Source organism: Myodes glareolus, chromosome 4 (assembly GCF_982192425.1).
Source record: "Myodes glareolus chromosome 4, mMyoGla1.1, whole genome shotgun sequence".
NCBI lineage: Eukaryota > Metazoa > Chordata > Mammalia > Rodentia > Cricetidae > Myodes > Myodes glareolus.
Window position 1 is genome coordinate 85793899 of NC_142029.1, and position 27877 is coordinate 85821775.

Below are 27877 nucleotides of genomic sequence, written 5' to 3' on the forward strand. Positions count from 1 at the left end.
TGTACCCTTTGCCTGTGGCCCTCTCAAATGCCTAGGAGCTAAGGGAGTCAGGACATCCTGCCCATTAAAGGACCTATGTCAACATCATTGAAAAGAGAACCCATGGATATAGGGAGGACTTGCCATAGGGGCCCAGATCTCTAGGTTCCCAGCTTGGAAACACTGCCTATTGCGTTAGAGTCTCTTAAAGTATAAAGAAGGGAGCCCTTTAAACTGGCCCTTTAAGTGTGGTTGCTATGGCAATCGTGCAGCTCACTCAATTAGAACACTCATCTTCCAATAAGAAGCCAGAGAAGTGCTTCCTCTAACTCTTACCTAACCTCCCTCTGACCAATAAAAACTGCTAGAGCGGCTGGCACCTTCCTCACTTCCCAGAAGTTACAGATCTTAAAGGAGTGATGGTCCCAAGGTAGACCTTCAGATTCTCTGATTGGGTCCCTTTCCTGTCCACAACATGGGAGGAATTCTGGCAAGTAGGTAAGATTGGCCTGATGTCCATCTTGCCCTGGGTCTCTTCACATTAAGCGCTAGCAGTTCCTATATACTTTGAAGTTACGCTGAAGATGACTCAGGTCTTGGCACAATGAGCCGCAGTTGCTGTGGTAGATGCAAATAGGAGTCCACTTAGCCCTTCCTGAAGAGCCCCAGACATTCCAATAACTAACAAACCACGATGTGTGCCTCAAGCCAGTGGAGCCGGCCAGTTAGGAGAAGCCCAGAATGGGGGGAGGGGGGCTAGCTGGCTCTGTCTGCTCCCTTCTCTCCTCACAGACTTCTGGGCATTTCCATTGACGAAAAAGCAGGCAGCCACAGGAACTGAGCCTGTTTCCATCCTTGGTGTAGTGAATCATAGTCTTTAACTGATGGCTGCTGTCCTCATGAAGGGCGTCACCTCCTCAGAGGGCCTCCTGTGGCCACCAAGATAATGAATGGGTTGAACTGTGTTCCTTTCCATTTCAGATGTGAAACAACCTTTAGCTAAGTCAAGCAGTGATCAAGAAAGGACTTTTCTAGACCAATAGAAGTGTGGCTGGCACTGGACTTCTCCTGTCCCCCAAACCTAAGCACTGTCAGTCAGAGACTGACGCTAATCCCAAGATAACTTCCTGAGGCTCTGTCAGGGATGGTTTGCAGAGGGCTCATGTGACCCGCCACCCCACCCCTGGGTCCTTCAGCTCAAATAAAATAGGTTGTCTTCTTTGCTGCTAAAGAGCTCTGTGGGCTAGCAGCATGATCTATGAACTTGTTAAAAAATAAAGGGCAGGCCACATGTGTGTTACCTCAGCATTTGGAAGGTAGAGGCAGGAGGGTCTGAAGATTGAGGCCAGTCTTTTTACATACCAAGTTCCAGTCCAAGGCTAGCCTGGGCTATATGAGAACCTATCTCATATAAATAAAGAAAAGACATGAAGAACCAGGTTCGGCTGCAGCTCAATGAAAGAGCCCTCACCTAAACCGACATATAAAGCTCTGGGCCCAATCTCTAACACTGCAAAAAGGAAACAGAGATTTCCAGGCCTTTCCCCAGATGGCCAAGTGAGATTCTATTTTAACAAGGCTAGGGGCAATTGGAATTCACACAGCACAATCATTTATGGTGCACTGAAGACATCTCCCCAACCTGGAACTAGCTCATTATCTGAGGGGGTGGCAGGAACAAGGCTGGTTACAGTCACGCCATTAGTACCTAGGCTGGAAGGAGTCAGACCATACAAACCTGTCCAGGAGTTTTTTGACTTTCACTTCATGTTTCACGTTTATAAATTCCCCTTACGGTAGGGTTCAGAAATGTCTGCTAACTACAGGGCATTCCACCAAGGTTAAGAGAAGGAAGTTGAGTAGAGATTGCTGGTGAGCAACTGTTATGTCCAGATCATGGAATCCTCCAAAAACCAACTAGGAGACCAAGTCCTGTATATAAAAGCAATGAGCCTTTATTCTTGTTCAAGTTTGAATTCGATCTTTCCGTGTGTCCAACACATTGGCACAATCAGAGAGCTCCAGCTCAGTTGGGATGGGGATTTTTATAATAGCAGAGGTTGAGGTGAGGGATTTCTAAGGTTTAGGACTCCTGATTGGCTGACATTTGTCTAGGGGTGTCCTGGTGAAAAGCCATGGGTGTATGCTGTCAGGTGATTCTATCTACAATGGTTGGAATGTTACAAATTTCCTTTGCATGCTCTGTTCCTGGGTGGTGCCTGAGTGGTCTCAGTTTGTGGTCTTTCTTGGAACCAGTTTACCTTAGAGTAAACTATTGAGACTCTTGGGCCTCTATTGAGCTTGCCATGGCTGGGTCCTACAGCAACGAGGTCTAATCAGGTGGAGGAAACTGTTAGGAATTTTCTTAAGACAAGCCTCTCTGCCGATGCAAATAATTTCAATCAGACCAAATTAGACTGAATAAAAGATGCCCAAGTTTAGTGCAGCACCCCGGGAGGGGACTGGGAAAGCATGGCAAGGGGAAGAGAGCCAGCGGGACCACGGGAAACCAGAGACCATGTGTTTCTTTTCTGGGCGGCTGCCTAAATAACCTGTGGAAGTGGTCCTGACCCTCTCTGGGGAGGGGCTCAGTGCTTGGCTGGCTTTCCCAGAGGTGGAGTCCAGACCAAGGCAACTCCCAGGGGAGGGGACTTCCAAAGATGGATGTCCGGGGTTGGGATGAGGCCCCCAACTTAATATTACAGAAACAATACACTCCTACCCTTGTCTACCAAAGGCCAGTTCCTGACTAGTGCAGCAGCCCCAAACACACTGCCTTCTACCGCCAAGTTAGTCCTACTTGTCAATGAAAAGGACAGAAATGTCTGGCCAAAGTCACCGGTCCATACTCACCTGGAAGGACCTCTTTCTGGAAGAGCAACAGTTGCCAGCAGAGGTGAAAGATAAAACTTATCAGGAAGGAATTCTCCATACATACACAGTGGGTAGCCAGGCATAATGGCATATCCTGTAATTCCAGCACTTATGCGACCAAGGAAAGAGAACCTCAAATTCCAGGCCAGCCTGGGCTACCCAGTGAGTTAACCATCTCAAAATCAAACAACAACAAAAACCAGACCGTGGAACTGAAGCTGTCTCACTGTCCTTTCTGCCCTGAGAGGGACTATCAGACGGTATGACTCCACGCTGTGAGCTGTCTGGGTAGAAGTACACCCTTGCTGTAGAAAGAGACTCCGTCCTCCCCATTCCTCTTTCCCCCAGTTGGTTAGTGACTGGCCTGGGCAAAGGCCCAACCCTTCTCATCCTGAGGTAAACATTGTTTAGCTCTGTCCATCCCAGGTAGAGTCCAGCCCGCCCCAGTCACTGGTATGCCCAGCTCTAGGTACATAGTGGTTTACAGTAACAGTTATTGCCTTCCCACAGATTTACCCTCAAACCGAGAGGCCTTTGACTCCAAGATGTCCCAGGCTCCCACTTTGGGGGTTGTAAGGAGAGCCCCTGCAGAGCTGCAGCTGCTTGGACTCTGCCAGGGTTAGCACCTAGCTTAATCTGTCTTTTGTGGCTGCTACCTTTTGTCTCCGGTGCCTTCCGTTTGAAATACGTAAATCTTGTCTGGGAGTCTCCTAAGGGTGCAATGCAGACCGAGACAAGACATCTCCTAACTGAAAATCTGCATTGGCGTTGTCTCCTTGGGGAGCTTAGATAAAAGGTGTTGGTCGATGAAAACTGACTTGCTATGGGTGGTGTGAATTGTACAATAATAAAAAAGCTTTTTGCTAAACAGCAGTGAGTCAATCCTCCAGAGGCTGATCTCCGCCCCCCCATCCCACAGCTAGAAAAGACTAAAGATCATCCTTAGAGAGACTATGTGTCTTCTTTCCATGAACCCACGTGAACCCGTACCCCCAAAAATGGAGCAACTTTGGTTCCTCTGACTCCATAGGGGTATCGAACTACTACTTTGTTACCGGAGCTCTGCTAGCACCCAGGCAGATAGAACACTACAGTCTGCATTTCTCTGCAGAGTTTGCGTCTCTCTCTCTCTCTCTCTCTCTCTCTCTCTCTCTCTCTCTCACACACACACACACACACACACACACACACACCCGTACTCACTGTGGCTCTCTCCTACCCACTGTGTATCTTCTCTGAACTCTAAGGGCAAAACTTGTTTACAAAGCTTTCATGAGAGCTCACCATATTGAGAAAAGGCCATTAAGAGATAGATGCCAGCAGCGAATGCAAGTCAGGACCTCTTCAACCTCCTCCCATACTCTGATAGTATTTGTGCAGAGCCTCAATGTTCTGTGAGCCCCCGACCCAGCAAGACTGAGCATTTGAAGGGCTCACTGAAGCCAACCTCAGGTGAAGAGCAAATCCAAGGTGCCCTTACCTCTCCCACCCAGAGGGCCCTGCATTCACCCTTCTGCCCAGAGAAGAGTATCTTGACCATACCCACAGTGACTCACTGACAGAGCTGAACCTCTACAAGGCTGTAAATACTGCCAGGATCTCATTTTTAGCAGAGATTTTGGTGGAGAAGCACCTGGGCAAACTCGACAGACAACGGACACACCAGAGACCTTCAAAGAGTCCAAGCACAGTAAGAGAACCCCAGAGTCCTGATAATACCTGTCAGAGAAAGTGGAATTTGCCTTAGAAGGCAAGATTCAGGCTGGAAGGACTGCTCTTGACTCTGCCTGTGGGCATGGCTAGACCTAGACACCCCAAGAAGTCCCTATGCTATCAGAGGACTTCTCCTCTTCTGTTCAAGATTGCCCAGAGAGCAAGATGGCTCCACTGGTAAAGATGCTTGCCATCAGGCCAGACAACCTGAGGTTGTCTCACACACACACACATCCGCAAGCACACACACACCACACAGCCACCCACCCACCCACACAAACACCCCCTCAGTTCAATCTCTGGGACCCACATAGCAGAGAGAACTGCTCTTGTAAGTTGTCCTGGCCACACACACAGGAATAAAAGTCACAGTATTTTTTTCAACGATTACCTCGGTGGCAGGGGACTGAATCCATAAATGGAAAGAGGGAAGGTGGAGACAGTGTCTTCTACCTGAAGAACTTGTACAAGGCCACTGGCCTATACTAACTCAGATGGGATAACTGGGCCCAGAGAGTATGGAGCCAGGTCTAGGGAAATTCAGTGCCAGCTTTTTGCCTAGAGTCCCACACTGGCTTTCACTTCAGTCCTATTTCCTGTCTCTACCAGTATCCATGTGAGAGGGCTTCACCAGCTTCTACCACCAGCTCCCACCAGCTCCCACCACCAGCCCCCACCAGCTCCCACCAGCTCCCACCAGCTCCTGAGTTATCCAGGATCCTGGAGGTCTGTGCTCTGAGCCACAGGTCAGGCCCTCTGGCCCATTACTGCTGCTGCTCCTACCTGTGCTGGGAATCCCGTGCTGAGGGCACACCCTTGGCAGGTAGAAAGGCTTCAAGCATTTCAGCTCTGCCCAACTCTGCCAATGAGTTGCTGTGTGACCTAAGGCTGTGGGTTTTGTTTGTTTGTTTGTTTGTTTATTTTTATTTATTTTTGAGACAGGGTTTCTCTGTGTAACAGCCCTGGCTATCTTGGAACTCACTTTGCAGACCAGACTGGCCTGCAGCTCACAGACATTCACCTGCCTCTGCCTCCTGAGTGCTGGGATTAAAGGCGTGCACCACCACAGCTTGACAAAGCTGAGTCTTAATAGGAACTTTGGATACCAAACTGAAAATCTGTGAGTAGTCCCTGGAAGACACTGGTGATGGACTGGATCTTGGCTATTGCCAAACTCTCAGACCAAAAAGAAAAATCTTTAAGATACAAACTGAAGCTGAGTGGTGGTGGTGGTGCACACCTTTAATCCCAGCACTCAAGAGGCAGAGGCAGGAGATCTCTGAGTTAGAGGCCAGCCTGGTCTACAGAGCAAGTTCCAGGACAGTCAGAACTACCCAGAAAAACTCTGTCCCGGAAAAAAAAAAAAATATGTAGAAACTGGTGTAGCTGGGGTGTGGCTGAGTCTCCAGGGCAGATCTCTGCTCTCAGAAACCCCACCTTCAAGGCTTTTGCTCAGCTATCCAGCAGCCACGCTAAGAATCAGCAGGATGGGACACGGCCACCCTTCCTACAAATATATCCTAAATCCCACTCGGCTGATGCTGGCCCAGCAGACTGGGCTTCAAAGCTGAAGAGGAGGAAACCTACAGTTCTGCAAGGTGGGGCTGGCAGTCAGCCAAAGAATGGTGAAAGGACAGGACAGGACAGGAAGGAGCTCTCTGGGCCTCCAGTGGACTGGGGAAAGCCAGGGCACACCTCCCTCCCTCCTCATGCCTGACTAAGAAAGAGGAAAATACACCCGTGTGAGTCACCGGGCCTTGGAGGTGTGGGAGATGATGTCAGGAAGAAGGCATGCTCTCCGCCACCAGCTGTGATGATGGCAGCACGCACAAGCTCATGAACACGTCCCCAGAGGCCTGCCACATGCTTCCGTGCACATGCATGTGCTGAGTCTCTCCGGCACTGCACAAAACCACAGGTCACACATGCGCTGCCTCGAGAACAGCTGACATCCTTGCAGATGTCCAGAGTCACTTGCTCTGAGCAAGGCACTATGTTAGATATGAGGTTTAGCTAGCGGGAAATAAGCTGGACAAATACAGCTGCCGGGAATGCCGCTTCGCACCTAGGCAAACAGCTTTCGCCAGGGATTCTAGTCCAAAGCCAGCCTGTGCTACACATAAACAGCCACAGGTACTACAACAGTCACTTTCCAACTGGCTGCCCTCTTACAGTGTGCTCAGTATATAGCTAGCCTTCCATTTCTGGTTAAAATATATATATATATATATATATATATAATATAAAGTTTAGTAAAACAAATAAAGTTGGATATGGTGGTTCTAGTTTATAATCCTAGAATTTGGGAGGGAGACTAAAGCAGGATTGTCATGAGTTTGAGACCAGCCTGGACTACATAGTGAATTCCAGACCAGCTTGGGTTACACAGTGAATTCCAGACCAGTTTGGGCTGCAGAGAAAGATCTTGACTCGAGAAAAAAATAAAATTAAATTAAAGCCTGGTGTAGTGGCTCATGTCCTTAATCCCAGAACTTGGGAGGCAGAGGCAGGCAGATCTCTGAGTTCGAGCCCAGCCTGATCTACATAGCCATAGCCAGGTCCAGCTTGGGCTACATTGAAAGACCTTGTCTCAGAAAAATAAAATAAAATAAAAGGAAAGAAGGAAGGAAGAAAATAAAGAATAAGAAAAAAGGAAATAAAAAATAAATGACTGTGAGTTCGAGGCCAGCCTGATCTACAAGAGCTAGTTCCAGGACAGGCTCCAAAGCTACAGAGAAACCCTGCCTCAAAAAACCAAAATATAAATAAATAAATAAAAGATATCTGTGGGTCGTGTTGCCACTAATGGCCGTGCGGGTGTCCGTGGTCTGTGCTGCTGCCTAAGGCCATGTTGATGTCCATGGTTGGGCTACTGCTGGAGACCATATTGATGTTCATGGCTTTTGTTGACTTGGAAATTATGTTGTTGTCCTTGACCTATGCTGCAACTGAGAGCCATTTAGATGTTCATAATCTTTACTGACACCAGAGACCATGCCGACAACCGAAGACCATATGGTTGTTCAGGGTCAGCAAAAACCATGTGGAAGCCGGGCGCACATCTTTAATTCTAGCACTTGGGAAGCAGAGGCAGGTGGATCTCTGTGAGTTCAAGCCCAGCCTGGTCCACAGAGCTAGTTTCACGGGGAAGTCCATGATCCGTGCTAATGCTGACTGTTAAGGGCAAAGAAGCTACTTCTGCAGTGGTGGCCATGAGTGCAGACTCACGGTTGAGAGAGAGGGACATAGAAGGCTTCTGTGACACCCCTTACCTCCCCCCAACTGCACCTCCCAAGGAAGTAACAACCTAGACAGAAAGTCGTCAAAGAGAATTCTTAAAAAGCGTGAAAAGGATGCTGAGGTGTAGATCTCCACAGGCTTTGGCTTCTGGTGGGAGTGGGGTGGGAAAGGACTCGTTTTCTTTAAAGGGCTGGCCTCTGGGAGTTTGACCATGTTCCAGAGTATATGGGTAACACAAATTGGACTTGTTTCTGTTTCTTCCTCTTCCTCCTCCTCCTCCTTCTTTTTTTTTTTTTTTTTCTTGGCGGGGTGGGGGAGAAGTCACAGGAGTGGAGAGGCAGAGCTGGAAGGACTCGAGAGTGAGCGCCTTATGTGAAATCCCCAAATAGAAAAATATTACATTGAAAAAAAATGAAGAATAAGCAATAAATATCAATCTTTGCATAGAAGTGTTTGCAGAGAAGATTAAAAGATGTCTGGAAAACAAAAGACATGGTGAGAGTAAGATCTGCCTGCTGTTGATCATTATGAGCTGAGGGACAGACTCATGCAACCTGTCAGACAAACTTCTCTAATCTTATACATGTTTGAAATGGTCCATAATATAAAAAGCTAAATATTGCAATTATAGCTGGTAATAAATGAGATTGTTGTCGCTGTTTTGTTTTGTTTTGTTTTTTGAGAAAGGACAGCTCTGTGTAGTCCTGGCTGTCCTGGAATTCACTCTGTAGACCAGGCTGGTCTCAAACTCACAGAGATCCACCTGCCTCTGCCTCCCAAGTGCTAAGATTAAAGGTGTGCACCACCACCTCCAGCCCAGCATGAGATAAATTTTTAAAGGTGTGATAAGGGGACAGAAACACTAGGAAGTCTCCTTACAGTGGGTGGTCAAGGAAGGTTTCTCTGAGGAGGTAGCATTTAGCCACGTTGGTGCACGTCTGTATCCCAGCCCTTAGGAGGTGGAGACAGAAGGATCGGGAATTCAAGGCCAGCCTTGGCTATATACTGAAACCAGCCTGGGCTACTTAAGACCCCTATCTCTAAATAAAACAACAGCAAAGCTGAATTAACCAGTGCAAATCACATACACACATATATATCTCGGAGAAGACCACTCTAGACACGGAAAGCAACACAAAGGCCATAACATACTAGCAAACATGGACGAGCGAGCATAAGATGACTGGGGAGTCTAGAGTTCTGAGAAGGAAGAGGGGGCGCCCAAGGTGAGACCACAGGGACCCTGACAGGGAATCCACCGTCTATTCGGAGCATGAAGAGACAGGGTTTGATCTGGAATACGACTCCAGAGATCTCTGCGGCTCCTGTTAGTGTTTGCAGAGTAGTGTGTCAGTCCAGGCAAGCCAATAATGAGGGAGTGAGAGTGTCGTCGGTTTGGGTTTTTTTTTTTTTTTTTTTGAGGCTTTGCTCACGGATAAAGTATGTGTAAAGTATGACCGTAAAAACAGAGCGAAGCACCGTTCTGAGTCTGGATCTGAGACCCAAGGTCAGAGATTGTATTGTCTAGGCTGGGAAACATGGAGCTTTGTGGCTTAAGTTTTGTGACAAAGGTCACAGAACGTCACTATCAGGACATGTATGCATGTGCACAAACCACACAGATGAGCACACACATCCGCGTATCTGGAACCCGTCTTCCTTGCCTCACTTTTCCTCATGGATGATCACCAGAGTAGCTTGCCATCTCTCCAGCTTAGCCAGCACTAACAGACCTATTTCACCCTTTCTTTGTCAGCTCTTGCTGCCCCTGTATTGTCCCCTGGAGAAAAACTTTTCACAATAACTCTTGTTTGGTTTTTTGTTTTTTGTTTCTTGTTTTTTTTTTTTTTTTTGAGACAAGCTGTTGTCACAGAACCCAAGCTGGTGCTCCGGAACTCACTATATCACCCAGATTGTATTCAAACTCATAATAGTCCTTCTGCCTTAGTGTTCTGTGTACCCTGTGCCTGGGAAATGCCTTTGCCTCCCAGGGTTCACCTGGCTCTGACAGTTCTTGAGGGAGGCCTGTCCCTGCCTCCAGTTTGCTTCTCCTGGTCGCTGCTCTCCACAGACAGGCCTCCCTCCCACACTCCAGCCTGAAGCCCTGTAGAAAATGATCACTCAATAAATATTTGTCCAGTGCTGTTTGTGGGTCAAACTCTCTGCCCTTCCCCCCTTCTAACATGAAGGCAGAGCGTCAGCATACAGGGCAGTTACAGGCCTCATACAAGTAACTCAAAAGCCCTAAGCCGCTGCCCACTGGAGCGTGTTAGCAGACCGTCTAGGCAACTAAGCAGGACTTAGCCTAAGGCACACAGTAAGCCTAGCATGCAGTATGGAGTCACAGGTATGCGCTCAGGCCTGCCTTAGCTGTCTGTCTGAAACAGCACATCTGGGATAGTAATAGTATCCACATTTCTGATCTTGTGGTCCTTTTAACCATAGCCATTGTTGGACTAATGTGGAGGGTGAGGAAAGAGCTGAAACTAAAAGGTGACCTTGTCTGTGGTCACCCCATGAATCTATCTATGAGATACCTGAATATGGCACTGAGTATCTTAACTCCATATTGCATGATGCCCAGGGGCCTCAAAGACCCTCCCTCCAAGATTGATGGTTACCATGATGCCTGGTATACAAACAATGTGGCAAAGGGTCAGGACCCAAGGCCTGGGGTTGGGGGGATACTTGACCCCTGGTACAGCAGGCTATCTACAGTGTGTGGGCCACACAGGGCTTGCTCAATTTGTCTTCTCACCTAGGAAGCAGGAGACCGGAATTCTTGGCACTGTCCCACTCCAGGGCTTCTTTGGCTCCACCCAAGGCCAATAATCTCGGTCACTCCTCACACAAGTTTGCTGTGCCGTCTCTGCCCAGCGGATATGGATATGTTTGCTTGGGGAACCCTCCTGACAGCCATCTGGAACTCCGTGGCACGAAGGAGAAACGGAAACCTGAAGTAACTCAGAATATCAGCGTAGCGAGTACACCTGAGCAGGACTTGTACTTGGTTCATCAGGTCTGCAGTTCTGCCTCTTAGAGGAAAAGCAGCCAGAGCCTGTGGCCACCTGAGAAGCAGCTAGGTACTGTCTGGCTCTGGCCCCGGCTACTCCGGCACTTCCCCTTCCCTCCTCTGTAAAATAAGGGAGATCATCTAGTGAAATAGTGACCTTTCAGTGTCTACCACAGGCTGCACTGGGCAAGGGTAGAGGCCTCAGGGAGGCTGAGGTTCGAGGGACTGGGACTTACAGCCCTTTCTCAGGAAGACCAGTGAGGAAGTGGCCTGGAATGTCAGCAATCTCCAGAGCCTTCTGTGCTGTGGGATGAAGACCTCCAAAGTACAAGAGGGACCTGGCACAGGGCGACAGAGGAAGAGAAAGGACCAAACCCACAGAGCCTGGGTTGGGTATCAGGGGATAGGTGGTAGGAGGCAAAAGGAGGACAAGGAGCGCCCACTGCCATCAGAGCCAGCTGCAAGTACAACATCAGGGTCAGTTCGACAGGAAACAAGGACTCTACATTCAGGGTAGGGGTAAAGAAAAGAACAGCAGGAAATGAAAAAAAAGAGATAAAAAAAACCAAAGTCAGTGGATTTTTAAATTAGATCTCTACAGGTAGAAACACTGTCCAAAGAGTAAACCTAGTCGTTTAAAGTGGAACAAATTAGAATATGTGGGACTCAGCCTTTGAAAGCCAGTCTGCCAGCGGCCGGCAAAAGGTCTTCAAATACGTCAACCCCAAAACTTACATACAACCCCCGGGAAAGGTTGCTTCCCCCAAGTTATTCGAGATTATTTTTCTACCACATGGGAGAATAGGGAAAAATCCAAGGCAGGCTACGTCAGGTGTGATGGTTCCCGAATGCAAACCCAGAAGACAGAGAATGGAGGATGGCTGAGTTCAAGGCAAGTCTGAGTTACAGTTGACCATCTCGAGACAAAGACGTGAGGTTAGCTTCCTCACGTACCGCCATCTGTAAACAGCCCCAACGCGCTAAGATGTCACCATGTAGTGCTGTCTTTAGTTTCTTATGGGGGAGTGGGGGTGGTAAAGAGGGCCTGCAGGGCCTCACCCATCCTCAAACCAACCACACTTGTGAAGCAGAGATCTGCTCCCTGTTTTCTTTAGACCTCAAATGAATTCATCAGCACAGCTTCAAGGAATGGAGCCAGAGTTGGGTTCAAGACCAGCCCTGCCTGGGCAAATCCGTCTTCCGTCTGGCCAAGTCTCAGTCTCTGGAATGAAACTGAGATGCTGAGCAGGACCCGTGGGTGGAATAGGGAGGCCACAGCTATGTGACAGGCACTGCTTTTTAAACAGACTGGACTGCACTAGGGTTTAACTAACAAAACAAACCCAAAAGAAAAGTGTTTATGTTGAACTATGTAGATCCCTAGGGCTGGGTTTTGCAATCAGCCTCTTTATCTAACAGTGATAAGTTTTGACCTTACCCCATAGTCTCCTCCTGCCCCAGTGGTAGAGAGAGCAGCCGGAGGGCAGTGGTAAGGAAGCAGGTTGGTGTGGGTGAGAGAGCAGTCTGTCAGGCTTGGCTCCCAGAGGTCTGAGTCAGCGGGGCAGGCAGGGCGGGCCCAGTCCACGCATGCTATGGGAAGGCCCGGGTACAGGAATGTTCCTCCCATCCAAGTGAGGGCCTTGCCCACCGCATCCTGGCATCGTGGCTCCTTCTCCCTTCTGTCTTAGACACTGCAACTCAGCTGCAGACGGGGATGCTCCAAAGCCTGGAACTTTGACTGGTGGGTTCAGCCAGGGGCCTTCAAGAACAGCCTGGTCCTCAGGACTGGCTCAGGGTGAACAAGGTCATGCCAACCTGACCAGAACTGGGCTCTGGCCCCAGAGCATCCCTCGCCCTGCTGGGTGAGGTGGCCATGTACCATCTTCACTGAGTCAGGGTCACTATTTTGAACAGTGAGTTGAACTTGGTGCTGTGGGTCCACCCTGTCTGGACACCCAGACCCCATAGAGCACAAGCCTATATGTGGCACCTGTAACTTGCTCTGTATCTCATCTGGGACACGGGCCCTCTGGGTTGCTTGTCCCTCAAAGTTCTCTTGAATCTCATCTAATGAATCAAGGGGCCTATGAAGTGATAGACGTGGTACCAGTGGCATATACCTATGGAACACCTTTGTTTCAGATCATGTGATTCTGGCTATGTAAGGTTGTTATTGTGTGCCAAGGACTGTTGTGATTACATACACACAGCAAAGTGGCTGGACATATCTGCTAAAAGATGGCAACGCGTGTGGTCATAGCTGTGGATACACCAGAGTATGGTGGTGTGACCAAGGTGCACTCTGTGAGGGGCTCAAGTGTGAGTGGCCACTGTAGCCTTTGGAAAGTGTAGGACTGTGCGTTTGTATCCGTGACTGTGCATTCACAACCCAGGGACCGTGTCTGAGGCTGCAGTACGGCGTGGAAGCTCACAGTTCTCCTGTAGCCTAAGGAGACAGGATGTGTAATCTCAGGTCTGCCTCCATCCCCCGTCTCTACATAAGCACAAAGCAGACTCCTTTTCCAGGGCTGGGCCAAGATTGGGAACCCAGGAGTCCCAACCCCCACCCCAGGTTCTGGTAGCTGCCCAGGACAGAAAAAGAGGCCTTGTTTTCCAACCCCCTCAGAGCAAAGTGAGAGAGGAAACTAGAGGCAGCTGGGCCCAGCTCAGTCTGGAACATCTGCCTAGCATGTGACTAAGGCCAACAAGCCCTGTCACCACAGCACTGCCCCCCACATGCTCCCCCAGTCTCCTGCTGGGGGACATTCTGCCCAGCTCAGAATGAGCACAGATTTCTCTAATGCATACAGACGGAAAGAAACCAGAACAAGGGTTGTGACACCCCCATTCTCCATACACTTGTTACTAGCCAGAGACCTTGTGCTACTTGGAGCAGGAGGTCTATCTCTAGCCTTCACTTTATCTTTTTTTTTCCTTCCTTTTCTTGTTGAGACACTATTTCACTGGGTAGACCAGGCTGGCCCAGAACTCCCAGAGATCCACCTGCTGGGATCAAAAGTGTGTGCCACTATGTCTAGCTTCTAGTTTTCACTTTGTGATTCTTCTCCTAGGCCCAAGCCCCTTTGAGAACACACCATTTTGATTAGAGAATTGGGAGGTGGTTCCTTCTCAGCAGAGGGACACAGCAGGGCAATACTATTTCATAGGGCAGGAAGTGTTAGCAGGGTGCTTTCCAGGCATAGTAGGTTAAGAGGAACATTCCAGAGGGCCTCAGGAAGAAGCCCTACCCCCACGCTCAGAGCCTTCTCTACAGAAAACTTCATGGAGGTCAAGGCTGAGACGAGGCTACAAACAAGAAGTTAGCTCCTTTACTAGTAGGAAGATGAAGGCAGGCAGGGAGGGGAGAATTCCTCAGAAAGTCCCACATCTGACCTAATTTTGATCCAGAGCCAAGGGGCTCCATTCCAAAAGTTCCTGTAAGGACACTATGGCCTAAATGAGGCCGGCCCATTCCTCACTCCCTGTCATGAGCTCCTCAGACTCTGACCTGACCAAAAGCCCTTCCTGGTGAACCTCACCCTGGAAAAATCCCCTCTGCCTCTGAAAGAGGACCAGCTCATCAGTGTTCTTTCCATATGTGAGAGAAAAATCTTCCCTGTCACCAGGGCACTCAAGGGCATGGAGACGAGTCTTCTTTAAGCTCTAAAATGGGAGCCATTGCAGGGCTGGGAACCCAAGACTGCAAGAGTCTCTGCCTCTCCTATGCTGGACCGGAGCTTTCTAGGGACAGCTCCCTAGGATGCGCATCACCTGGGACTATGCAGGGCACAGTCTCATACTCTTCTCCTATGACACCAGGAATCCCTGTGCAGGACTTCACCCATTTTGAAGATAGAGGAGGGGCTGACAATATAGCTTAGTCAGTAAAGTGCTTGTAGCATAAACATAAGGACCTGAGTTCAAATCCCTACCATCGACATAAGTAAAAATCCAGAACTCAGGCATGACTGCACATGTCTTTAATCACAGCACTGGAAGGCAGAGGCAGGTGAATCTCTGTGCCTTCTAGGCCAGCCAAAACTACACACACGCCAGCCATTTGCCTGTAATCCTAGCACTGGAGAGGCAAAGACAGGAAGAACCCTAGAGTTCACTGGCCAGCCAGCCTAGCCCAATTAGTAAGTTTCAGACCCATGAGAAGCTCAAAAGTAAGGTAGAAAGCAACTGGAGACACCCAAAGTTGATCTCTGGCCACCGTGAGCACCGCCCCCCAAATACACACACACACACACACACACACACACACACACACACACACCCCAAGGCCAAGGCACAGGCAAACACACACACACACACCCTGAGGCACAGGCAAACAATGAGGAGGCCCAGGTCTGAGGAGGCCGTGCAGCCAGCTGGGGATGTAGGGCCTACTACTACCTCTGACCATCATAGCTTTGCTCCTATGTTTTGAAGTTATGAATTAATTCTTAGACCCATCAAGATCACCGCATCCAGTCCAGTGGGGGCGTTTTGGGTTCTGTTCTCCCTGCAACCCTCACTGTTTCCAGGACTCAGAAAGAAAAGGCTGTACTTCTGTTACAGTGACTGTAAAACGTTTATCAAGAAAAGAGAGTCAAGCATCAGGACCCAGGAGCAGGCCGTGACTTCCCAGGAAGGCAAGGGGGCACGGGGTCACTTCCTGGCCTGAAGAGGAAAGGGGCAGTGTCTCCTGGAGGATGTAAACATAGGTGAGCCTGCCCAGGGGCAGGAGGTCTAAAGTCCCCAGATTCTTTCTCTCAGACTTTCCACTGTGCAATGAGGATTTAAGATCAGCCCACAGAAGCAAAGGCCCCTGGGAACTGGGGACCTGGACCTGCTAGGAGAATAGGGAATTACCGCTAGTAACTTTTGAGAGTTCCCTCCAGGAAGGCACCACCAAGGCTCAGTGCTTTGTGGCTTGAGCATCTTGAGCCCACAGAAGGGAAAGTTGCTGCATAGTGCCCTAATCAGTAAGCCCCCCCCCCCAAACCAGGATGAGGGGAGTTTAAGACTTATAGGAGGGAGTTGGCCTGCAGTCCCTCCTGCAGAAGCATGGGTGGGGCAGGGAAAGCCAGGGACCAAGGAGCAAGGATGATCCCTCCCTCTGTCATGCAGTTCACAACCCATGGAGAGGACCGCACATTCATTTGGGAAAGGTAAGGGAGAGGAGACTCAACACCGGTCCTCTCTGCAAAATGTCCTTCACCCCATTTACTGTCTTGTAGGTCCTTGTAAGTCTTCAAGAGATTTCTGGTATGTCACCTACTCCATGGAATGTTCCCTGGCCAGCAGAGTTCTGTGGTCCCTTCAAGGAGTTTCCATGAATCCTTAAGTGGCACTGTCACACTGCATTGTCTGATACCATCCTGAAAAGGGGCTCCTGCAGGACAGGCATGTTCCAGTCTTGGTCACCAATGTCTCAGTCATGGCCACAGCAGTCCGTGGAGCCCAGGGAATGAACAGGGTGTGGTGGCCAGATGAGCATGCACTATAGGCTCCAGGAAAGTCTGTTTTCTAGGGACTGACCAGCAGCCCAGACTTTGGCTCAGAGGACTTCTACCTCCATTCATCCATCTTAAAGTGAGGGAAGACTTCTCCAGGGGTAACAGGACTTCTCAAAAGTCCCTTCTCTTCTAACAGGCCACTCGCCTAACCCACTCCTGAACATCCACTGCTAGGGACAGGGAAGCCTGAAGTGGGGTGGACCGCAGCGGCCAGGTCCTGGTGGGAAGAGGACCTACATATGTGGCCAGAAGGGTCAGAGATAGTCATACATGCGCAGCGCCTTCTCCAGCTGCTGACCCACCCGCTGGTAGAAAAGGATCTGCTGGCGCAGGTAGCTTTGCATCATATGCTTGAAGTCAAGCTCACGGCGCTGGTGGAAGTGGTTCATCTCAGCCTGCAGGGCAAAGCCTACCACACGGCAGCGCCTGCGAATGCCATCTGCCTCTTCCTGAGCCATGCGGCCCTCATCACTCATGCGCTGGCTTTCCTTCACCTTGGCAAAGGCACCTGGCAGGGCAGAGCGCAGGACAGACAGGTTAGGGCTTGGAACCCCCATTCACTCACTCCCTGTACATCCCTCTAGTCTCACAAAGGCGAAAGACACCCCAGAAGGCTCCACCCAGACTTCCTCCTGAACCCACGTGACTGTCTCCCTCAGGACATCACAGGCCTCAACGTTTCCTATTTCAGCTTTAGTCTTTCTCTTCCGTGTACCCTGTGATGTCCAACCTTCTGTATCTTAGCTATCACATTCTGGGTAGCTGGCTTCCCTGAGGTGTGAGCTAAGTGTGTTTAGGAACTGTCATGTTCCTCTGTTCCACAAGGTCTGGCCAGGCAGATGTAGACACATCTGCTGAACTGACTCATTTCATCCCCAGGCTGCTATGACAGTGACATCCTCCCTAATTTGAGAGTCTATCTCATAGCATCCAAAGATGCTCCCTAAGCTGGATGCCGTGTCTGGCTCTTCGCTGCCTGCAGATGACAGTCCACACCCACTCCCCTGCCTAGGAGGCCTCCGGGAGTTGGATCTTACAGATGTGACTTCCACAGTGACACCATGTCCACCCAACCCTCCCAGTTCTTTCCTATCTTGCCCCTGCCTGCTGGATCTCTATCCATAATTTAAGGGCTAGATCAGGTTCTACTTCTACACCAAAGTCTCCCCAGTGCCCCAGGCAGTATGCCTCCCAATGCACCTGTCCCCCAGCCCTGTTATCACACAGCTGATTCTAGCCCAGCACGTCAGAAGCCACCTGGCATGTCTCCGTTACATACAAACCCTGTCCACTCCTCACCCCGTCCCCATAGAACCAGAGGAGACTGTGATGATAAACAGGTGACAGGTGGTAAAAGAAAGGGGTAAACCTGGGCAGGGGCCTTAATTTGGAAGAACTGAACTGAATCAACAGTTAATGGATTCGATTTCGAATAAAAGGCAGGTGACTAACTTTGCCTTTAAGCCAGTTGCTGAGGAGAGGAGGTGGGGGGTCCATACCCGGCATTCACTCTCAAAGGACGAAAGGGAGACCCTAGTGCAAAGGAGCCCTCATCCCATTTTTCCTTTTGTTGACTGTTTTTTTTTAAAGAGTTATTTAATTTTTAATTGTTTGTATGTTGGGGAGGAGAGAACGTGCACGTGAGAGGCAGTGGAGGCCAGAGATGTCAGATCCCTCCAGAGTGCCATAGCCCGCAGGAGTTACAAGCAATAGTGAGCTGCCTGATATGGGTGCTGAAAACTGGACTTGGAGATTCTGTAAAAACAGCGCACACTTTTAACCACTGAGTCATTTCTGCAGCCCTTCTTTTTTTTTTTTTTTCTTTTTGAGACAAGGTTTCTCTGTGAAATAGTCCTGACTGTCCTGCAACTCACTCTGTAGACCATACTCTCCTGGAACTCACAGAGGTTCGCCTGCCTCTGCCTCCGAGTGCTGGGATTAAAGGCGTGCGACACTACTGCCCATCTCTTCAGTTAAAATCTATTTTATCATTTTATGTGTATGAATATATTTGCCTACATGTATGCCTATGGATCATGTGCATGCCTGGTACCCACGGAGGCTAGAAGAGGACATCAGATCCCCTGGAACTGGAGTTATAGATAGTTGTGAGCCACCACGTAGGTGCTGGGAGTTGTACCTGAATCCTCTGGAAGAGCAGTCCATCCTCTGAACTCCTGAGCTATCTCTCCAGCCCTTCTTCTGTTTTCTTTGAGTTTTTTGTTTGTTTGTTTGTGTTTTTGTTTGCTTGAAACAGGGTCTCGTGTAGACCAAACTAACCTCAAACACACGTATTACTATATTCGGTTTATGAAGACTGAACCCAGGGTCTTGTGCATGCTTGGCAAGCACTCAGCAAGCTCTCCACCAAATAAGATACATCGCCAACCTCTGCCACTTCTTCTACATGGTATTCTTTCAGTTCTCACTCAAGTTGTCAGAAATATTCAAAATGCACTTCCTATATGCCAGGGCTGTGCATGCTGGAAGTAACTCCAGATACTTTTATCAGAGGCAGCATCTCTATCAGCTAGCGAGAGCAGGGCTAAATGGTTACTAGTGGCATTTTATACAATGCCTGTTTTGGAGAAAGATGCTTCCGTGGTACCCAAAAGAAATCAGGAGCTCCCAGCTTTCAGCTCACTCAGGCCTCTGACACCTTCCCTCATTATCACGGTCCTCCTGCTCCATACTGACAGTCCAGCACAGTCCTGAGCACACGAGAGAATATCAGAAGAGAGTTCAGAGCTAAAGAGACCCTCAAGGGCAGCTGTTCGATCCCATCACAACTATTTTAAGAAGAAACTAAGATCTTGAGGGGATTTGCCTCAGGGCTTCCAACCTTCTTCCTATAAGTGGAAGGTGCCTGGCCCTTCACATCTGGGGGATGGATGCCATCTCTACTACAATCCTATGTAAGGCCTCCAGATAGTGGACACAAGGATCCAAGAAGGTCATAGTGAGTAGGAGGGACCATAAGAAGAAATAAAAGAAAGCGAAGTTAAGCTTCAGCAAACATAGTCTTCCTGAAGCAGAGATCCAGAAGGAGCCTGATTCCACTGGCATGCCTGGTGGAGTCTGGGAACAGTGCGGGCAGATCAACATGCAAAGAAAGATTTTCTTAGGACTGGAAAGATGGCTCAGCAGAACACTGACTGCTTTTTCAGAGGATCTGGGTTTGATTCCCAGCACCCACATGGAAGCTCATAACAGCCCCAAAGGATTGAATACCCTCTTCTGACCTCCACAGGTATCAGGCATGTATGTGGTACACAGACATATATGCAGACAAAACACCCATACACATAAAATAAGTTAGAAAAAAAATTTAAAGAAAGATGCTATGCCCATAGCCTTGATGGGAGATTAAAGCCCCTTTTGTTGATGAGATAAGGGCCCAAGTGGCAAGAATGAGCCTACCACAATCACTAGGTGTTCAGAGACAGGCAGGGCTGGGGGCAAAGGCTTCAGAAGGAAGAAAGGGAGGCAAAGGCTCCAACTGTGGTGGTTTGAATAAGAATGGTCCCAGAGGCTCAAGTCCTTGAATGCCTCACCACCAGTTGAATGAGAACGGTCCCAGAGGCTCAAGTCCTGGAATGCCTCTTCTCCAGTTGATGGAACTGTTTGGGAAAGACTAGGAGCTGAGACCTCATTGTAGGAAGTGTACCATGTGCGTGGGCTTTGAGGTTTCAGAAGTCCATGCCACTCCCAGTTAGTGCACACTCTCTCTTCCTCAGGCTTATGGATGAGATGGAAGCTCTCAGCGACTGCTCCAGCACCGTGTCTGCCTGCCTGCTGCCATGCTCCCCGCCATGATGATCATAACCTGTAACCCTCTGAAACTGTGAGTCCCCAAAAAATTCTTTGATAAATTGTCTTGGTCATGGTGTCTCTTCACAGCAATAGAAAAATAACTCAGACACCATCATTTCCTCACCTCACCTGGTAACTGAGACGAGGGGACAGCTAAGAATCCACCGCAGCAGGCAGGGCTCACTAGGACTCAGTTTGAGATTCCTTCGGGGTTGCCTCCTGCCCTGGCACGCTAGATCCCAGGAATGAGGAGCGAGGACTAGCAGAGCCCGAGGGTTCCAAGCACAGTACCCACCCTCCCCCACTTATCTAAATTTGGGGGCAGGAGGTCTCAGTCCTAGGACCAGCTGTTACACCTACAGGAAACCGCTGGTTGGCTGGGCAGCAAGTGTCTCCTCTGGTAAATGGGACAGATCTGATGCTGCTGAAGACCGCTCATAACAACCACATGCCAAGACTTTCCACATCTGTAAAAAGTGGCAATGACAGCACAAGCTCTACAGCAACTGAGGTTTAATTCAACTAATATGCATAAAATGCCAAAGCCTGCACCTACCATAAACAAGGACTCGGAATGCTTTAATATGCAAACGGTCTCCAAGTATGTGTGCATGATGTATGTATTTATACATATGTGTGCATGCATATTCATGTGGGTGAAGGAATGCATGAGCCACGGTACACATGTGGCAGTCAGAGGGTGATCTTGGGTGTCAGTCATCACCTTCTACTTTGCTTAAGACAGAGTCGAGGTACCTGGCGGTGGTGGCGCACACACGCTTTTAACCCCAGCACTCGGGAGGCAGAGGTAGGCGGATCTCTGTGTGTTCGAGGGCAGCCTGGTCTACAAGAGCTAGTTCCAAACAGAGAAACCCTGTCTCGAAAATTTGTTTGCTGTTGTATATGCCAAGCACAAACTGCTGGTTGATCCCCTGCCTTCACTTTCCTTTGCATCAAAGAAACACTAGGTTTAGCTGAACCTGGCTGTTGTGTGGAATTTAAGCTCAGTTCCTCAGACTTGCACAGCAATTGCTTTACCCAGACTGCAAACTGTTTTTCTACCCAAGGACTCACAGCAATTACCAGCCCATGGTGACTCATGGCAACATAATTCTCTGTTATAAAAGCTTTGAAGATCCAGGTGTGGCAGCGCACACCTTTAATTCCAACACTCAGGAGGCAGAGGCAGATGGGTTTCTAGGAGCTGGAGGCCAGGTCAAGTTCCAGGTCAGTCAAAGCTATGTAAAAACAAAATAAAAGAGCACACAAGCTGGGCGGTAGTGGCGCACACCTTTAATCCCAGCACTCAGGAGGCAGAGGCAGGCGGGCCTCTGTGAGTTTGAGATCAGCCTGACCTACAGAGAGAGTTTCAGAACAGCTAGGACTACACAGAAAAACCCTGTCTCAACAAAACAAAACAAATAAATAAAGAGTTAAGACTAGCTTGAGGCACAAAGCAAGGACCTGTCTCAAAAAAGGAGGAGGAGGAGCAGCTGCAGCCCCTGGTGCTAGAAAGATGGTCAAGCACACTTACTGCTCTTGCAAAGGACCAGAGTTCAGTTGGCAGCTCACGACTGCCTGTAGCTCCAACTCCAGGGGATGCAAAACCAGCTTCTGACCTCTGCGGGTACCCTCACACATGTTCATGTATGTATCTCCAAACACAGAAACAAGCTGATACACATAGTCAAAAACAAGGTTGGAGGAGGAGGAGAGCAGCAGCAGCCGCCGCTGCTTAGGTGAAGCAAGGACTGCACAGGCTGACTGAACCTATCTGTCCCCTACTTAAGAGCTTGCACCGACAGGAACTACCCCTGCTTTAGCTAAGCCACGAGCTCCATGGTCCCTCAAGGATGCTCTGTAGTCCCAGACCAGCCGGGGGTACACAAAGTACACAAACAGAGGCGGTGCTAGACTGTGAAGCCCAAGCCTTCTTCCTTCCTCCTTTTCCTTCAGCACCATTGATCAGTTGTCCACGCCTTGGGCAGTTCTCTCCCCCATCTGCCTGACGCGGTAAACCCCAACATACTTGGCCCCTATACCGACTCTGCTACCAAATCTCCTCAATGCTGCTTAACTGTGAAATTGAAGGGACTGCATCAGCTACTTCGTGTGACTGCTTAGGATCGATCCCTGAGCTTGCTAGCTCTCAGGAGAGGACTGGGGGTCCTGCTTGCTCTGGGCAGTCAATTATCCTTTCTGTGACAGGATACCAAGTACTAGGCTTTTCTTCCCCCCAAATACTCAAGTGGACAGAACATACCTCAGCTCAGCTCCAGGCAGACTCCACATCAAATCAACATGGAGACAGGGGAGAAAATTCTCCAAGGTCACCCCATAGATGAGGTCCCTCCAAGCCCCGTTTCCTGGCTCTCCAGCCTGGGCCTCCCCAAACTGTTCCCTCTCATGCTCACCATTTGTTCAACCGTCTAGATGTGACAGACAGAATCCCGTGACCTAGAACTAAATGTCCCGTTACTTCTCTGAGGAAAGCCTCTATCTACGAGGCCAGTATCTGAGGCCAGTACAGGATGTTCTCCAGCTGCAGCTTCCAAAGCCTGCCCAGTCTGTCTTAGACCAACTCCAGTCCCTCCTCACTCACTCCAGAACCGAGGAAGCAGGGCTTGCACAGCACGGGGCAGATACAGGCAGCAGAAGAAACCTCTCAAGGGGAGAGTGAGACACGGCTCTCCTGTCTGCCTATCTGAGGTAGAAAGAACAATATAGCTTTTGCCCCTTCTTCTTCGATGAGCCTGGGAACACTTGGTGTGTGGACACGTGATTGCCTTCCTGCTCCAACTATGCCCTAAGTGAGAGTTTCCAGCCACTGCGTCGGGGTAGCTGTTTAATCATTGTGCCCAGCCCCTTGCTGCCCACACAAAAAAACATGCCATCCAAGGAGCTGGTTGAACCAGCTTTCCCAGGCCCAGCACGGTGTGTGGTTCCACTTCCGCACAGGGAGGCACCTGCCCCTGCCAGGCTGGGCCCTTGCTCTGAGTGCAAAGCCAGATCCATGGAACCAGCCTAAGGTACCAGGCAGGCCTTCCCCAGAAGACTCTACCCCATAGGCCTAAAACACTAAGGTCCAGGAAGGCAAAGGCTCTTCCCACAGGCAAACTGGGTGCAAAGTTGGGCTAGAACTCAGGCTTTGAATCCCTAGGGCTGAAATGAGGAGAAAGGTAGGAGGAGATGCAAGAGTTCAACAAACAGAAGAGGAAAAGAGAAAGGTGAAGGGAAGAAAGTTACCTGACAGCTAAAGTTCTGACAACCACCTTCATTGTGAGGACAGGGGCCTGAGGGCTGGGGTAATATATTTGCTGTTCCCTACATTCAAACCAGAGGGCTGCCCAGAATAAAACGCCTTGACCTCAGGGCCTAGGGTCCTGGGAGCCAGCCCCACGCCCTGCATATAGTCTTCCAGAATTACCAGCCCCAGGGAGGACCACGCCTCTCTCTTGGCATGTTCCCTAAGTTCCTGAACTCAGTCACCTGCTAGGTCAGCCCCTGACTCAATCCTTACGCAAGAGAAGCCCAGCTTGGGTAGGGAAGATAGACTAACCCACGTGAACAGAGCCTTGGACCCCTGGTTCTATTGCCCCCTGCTCAGCTTAGTGCCCCATGTGACCCAGGATGAGTCACTTCGCTGGCAGTTCCTTAACAGCAGCAACAGGCAGGGGCTCACACTGTCCCTCCCCCACACAGGGGGCCATGAGAACTGAAAACATGATGGGCCTGGGAGGAGGCCAATATAGATATGTCCTTGGGGAGCGGGAAGGAGGAAGGAATAGTCCCAGCTGAGCCACAACCACTCTGCTGTGGACACAGACTTCATCTGCGAAATGAGGACAGAGATCCTCCTGCACAGATAGGGGCTAACAGACAGGGCAGAGCGGGAGTCTAGGCTCAAATGCTTCAAAGGTAGGAGCTGAGCCTATGAGAGGGTAAGACAAGCTGCAGTCCGCTCTTACCTGTGCCTGTGTCTTGGTCCTCCTTAAACCCATGGGTTCATACAAGGCAAAATCTGGGATCTGGTATCTCTGTGTTCCCAGAACCCAGGGTGTTACCTTGGGGTCCCATGCATGATTGGGTAAATGAGATATAGAAAGAACAGAGCGGACAGGAAAGTATGCACGGAGCTTAGTGAGAACAAAGACCAACCCTGTCCACCCTATTCTTCTGCCTACTAGAGAACCATCTCAATATATTTGTTGAGCCAGCGATGGAGATGGAGACAGGAAAATGTGATGAGCTGTTCATCGTAGTGCAGGCGGTGCCCATATTCCCAGGGACCAGCAGAACACCACACTCAGGAAGGGCTTACCTTTTTGCAGATGGATAATGTCAGGAAAGTTGGAGAGCAGGCCCTGGTAGAGAGACAGTGTGTCAAGCATTTGGAAGAGGTCATTCTTGGGCTGTTCAGCAAACATCTCACCAACAGTTTCATAGGTCCGGCCGGTGTGAGAAATGGCATTGTTGAGGGCCTCAGAGCTAAAGGGAGGATCCATCTGGAAGGCCTGGCTAATGGCCTGGAAGGCATTTCCTAGCTTCTGGAATTCCTTGCGGAAGCCTCCCACATGCTTCCGCACCATCTCCGATGCCACGGTGCTAAGTTGTAGGACGCATTCGTCCATCTTCCTACTGAAAGTCTTGAATGTATCCACCCGGTCCTCTACGTCCTGCAGATCCTGGTGCTCTGTGGGGATCTGGAAGGTGAGCAGAAAGCTGGCACCCACCATCTCATCCCTCTCTGCCCGACGTTTACCCATCTTCCACTGCTTGTCATCTAGACAGCTGAGGAAATGCTGGAAGCCCTCATACTGAGAGAGCACAGGGTGGCTAGTCATGTGGTCCATCCAGAGGATGAGTCTTCGCTTGCGCTTCTCAATGAAGTCCTCCTCAAAGCGCCCAGTGGCCTGCTTCTCAGGCAAGTGGGGCACAGAGATTACAGTGAACTTGTGTAGCAGGCGGTTGTAGAGCCAATCGAAGTGTTTGTAGCGCCGGTAAACAGGTGAGCCAGCATGGGTGGGTGTAAGCTTATAGGAGATGTAAGTTTTGATGCCTTTGAACTTGGTCTGTTTGGTGGGCTCCTCTACGGAGCAGGCAAATGGGTGGGGGTTGGCCTTCCACTGAGGGCCACGAGGGCCCATCACAATGGAGTATGTCTCAGCAATCTTGGCCATCATGGGCACATCACCAAGAATAAAAGCCTCTACTCCAGAGCGCACAAAACACGAGAAACGATTGAGGTTACGTCCCACCACACTGCCCCGCTTGGAAGATGCCAGACTGTCTTGCCTTTCCAAGGGTGCCTTCGGTCGGAAAGCCATATGCTGGCTGGGGTAGGCACCCGGGTAGGAAAGGTTAAGTGGAGGGTGCCCATTGGTACCTAGACCACCAGCCCTTGGCTCGTCTACCACTGTGCATCCATCATCCCAGTCATCCCAGTCATCATCATCATCCTCTTCAAAGTTTCCTTGGTTTGGGAGGACGTCACTGCCCCCATCACTCTTGACTGTGTTGGTCATACTAGGGTTCTTATACAAACTCACTTCCGTGTCCAGGGAGACTGCAGAGCTGCTGGCATAGTCCACATGGTTGGTGCTGATGCCAGGACGGACAATCTCAACGTAAGAAGCAGGGAAGAGCCCTGTCTCCCCACGGCTGTTTTGTCCCTGCAGCCAGCCATCCAGTGAGGTCTCACTGAAGATAACTAGGTCTTCATCCTGCTGGATGCTGATTTCTTCCTTGTTCTCACTGTGGAAATCATAGAGGGCTCGGCCTTTCAGTGCCATGGCTAGGCTACCGGACAGGTCAAGATTAGAAGGGAAATGCCTTGCCCAGACCCAAGATGTTCAGCAGGGTGTCCAAAAATGTACTTGCAGCTCAAAGTCTGGTACACCTTACTCAGACCCTCAGGCAGAGTCTCAGCATGCACAAGATGCGGTCTGGTTGCTTTCTCTTCAAAGAAATGTCCATGGTCCAGAAACCGCCTTATCCAGCCCTGGTGTATCTACCTGTAAGCAGGGAGGTGTTGGACATGGCCACAGTCTTTTATCCCTTCCCTAGCAGCCCCTGAGAGGGAGGAAGTCTCTCCCTCCTCTCACACCAAGTAGAAAAGTCAAATGGACTGGAGAAGCTAGCTCTGCTAGAATAAGAATGCGGCAGACCCTTTGCACTAGAACAATGTTGTACAACGACAACAAGAACAACAAAAAATCAGCCGCGGACCACGGTCCCAGGAATGCAAGCAAGGTTCTGCCTCCCAGGCTCCCAGCTCCTCTGGCTGCTCCGGCTTTGGGAGGCTCTCACATTCCTCTGAAGATCTGTTCTTTCCTCCTTCCTCTCTCCTCCCGCGCCACTGCGTCTTCAAGAATCCAGAAAATCCAAGAGGGGCAAGAAGAATAACAGCAGAGTCCTGAACCAATTCCAAGGGTGGATGTGTCCAGCCTCCAAACGAGCAGGCCGGGAAAACAAGGGCCAAAGCTTGCACAACCGGCGGATAACTACACGACCTAGGGGGCGCGACCCCGCCTCGTCCGCTCTGGTGCCCTCTTCCCCGTCCGCTCTGGTGCCCTCTTCCCGCCCTGCAAGTGGCTAGCCCCTACCCCCAGAGAACAAGGGACGCGACAATCCGCTCAGAGGATCTCTCTCTCTCTCTCTCTCTCTCTCTCTCTCTCTCTCTCTCTCTCTCTCTTTCTCTCCCTCCCTCCCTCTTTTGTTTGCTTAATTCCTCAGCAGTTTCGGAGTACTAAACTGACCCCAATCGGAGTCTCAAATCCCCTGTCCAGAAGTAACACTAATGGAAACCTCCACCATCACCACCCCCCACCACTGTCGTGCCAGCAAACACTCAACAGTAGTTGGTAGATGAAGTTCCATCGAATAGATGGCGCGGCCGGCTGTTTGTTCGTCCGTCCCCCGCAGTTCGTTCTCCGCGACGCCTTGTGGATGCCGCCCAAGAAGGATAAACTGAGCCCCAGCTTTCTGCCGCCTTCCCACACCGCACTTGCAGCCCCTCAAGCGCTGCCTGCGGGAAGTCAGGTCCAAAACAAAACAAAAATTTAAAAAAAAAAAAAAAAGGAAAAAGAAAAAGGAGTCCAGGAGGTGGCGTCCAGAGGAAGGAGGGGAAAGCAGTAAGGGGAGGTGAAGGGTGGGGAGAGCGGGAGGGAGGTAAGAGGGAGGGAAAGCAGGCTAGGGAATTGAGCAAACTCCACAGCACTTCCGCGCGTCCAGGCGGAGCAGGGATCGCGCTGCTCCGCCCTCCCGAGGCCAGGATGCCACTGCCGGCTTTCCGTTCTCTTTCCTTCTGACCGGCGCCCTCCCTCCCTCCGGTTCTGTCCGGGTGGCGGGGATCCGGAAAGTGGACTCGGGAGTAAGGAGCGGCAAGCTTTCAGCAGCGGAGTAGCCGGTGCCGAGAGCCACCTCTCGCCCGGGTTGGAGCACCGCGCCGGGGAGCTCGCCAGCCGCCGCGGGGCTTCGCCTCCTGGACTCGATCACCCGCCTGCCTTTTCCGTGACGCAAGTGCAGGACAACTCCAAAGTTTGCCGAACGCGGAGTGGCAAGGAGGGAGCTAAGGGCTGGGAGAGCCTCGCAGGCTGTCGGGGAGCAGAACTGTGGACTATACTTTCCCAGCTTCCTTTCCCCTTTCGCTTGCCCCTAGCAGTCTAGGGATTAGCACAGCGGGATTGTTCTCAGAGGCGGAGGCAGGGAACTGTGCCACCCTGGTGTCCCGCAGGGGATA

General features: G+C 50.3%; 1 protein-coding gene across 1 annotated transcript; it reads right to left on the reverse strand.

Annotated features, from left to right (window-relative positions):
- Positions 1–14784: 14784 nt before the first annotated feature.
- Snx33 (sorting nexin 33) lies at positions 14785–27737 on the reverse strand. Its single transcript, XM_048416912.3, has 2 exons — positions 24458–27737; positions 14785–16831 (listed from the first exon to the last, which is right to left on the reverse strand). Exons 1-2 carry the CDS (start codon positions 25926–25928, stop codon positions 16578–16580), a joined length of 1725 nt encoding a protein of 574 aa, XP_048272869.1. The 5' UTR covers positions 25929–27737; the 3' UTR covers positions 14785–16577.
- Positions 27738–27877: the final 140 nt, after the last annotated feature.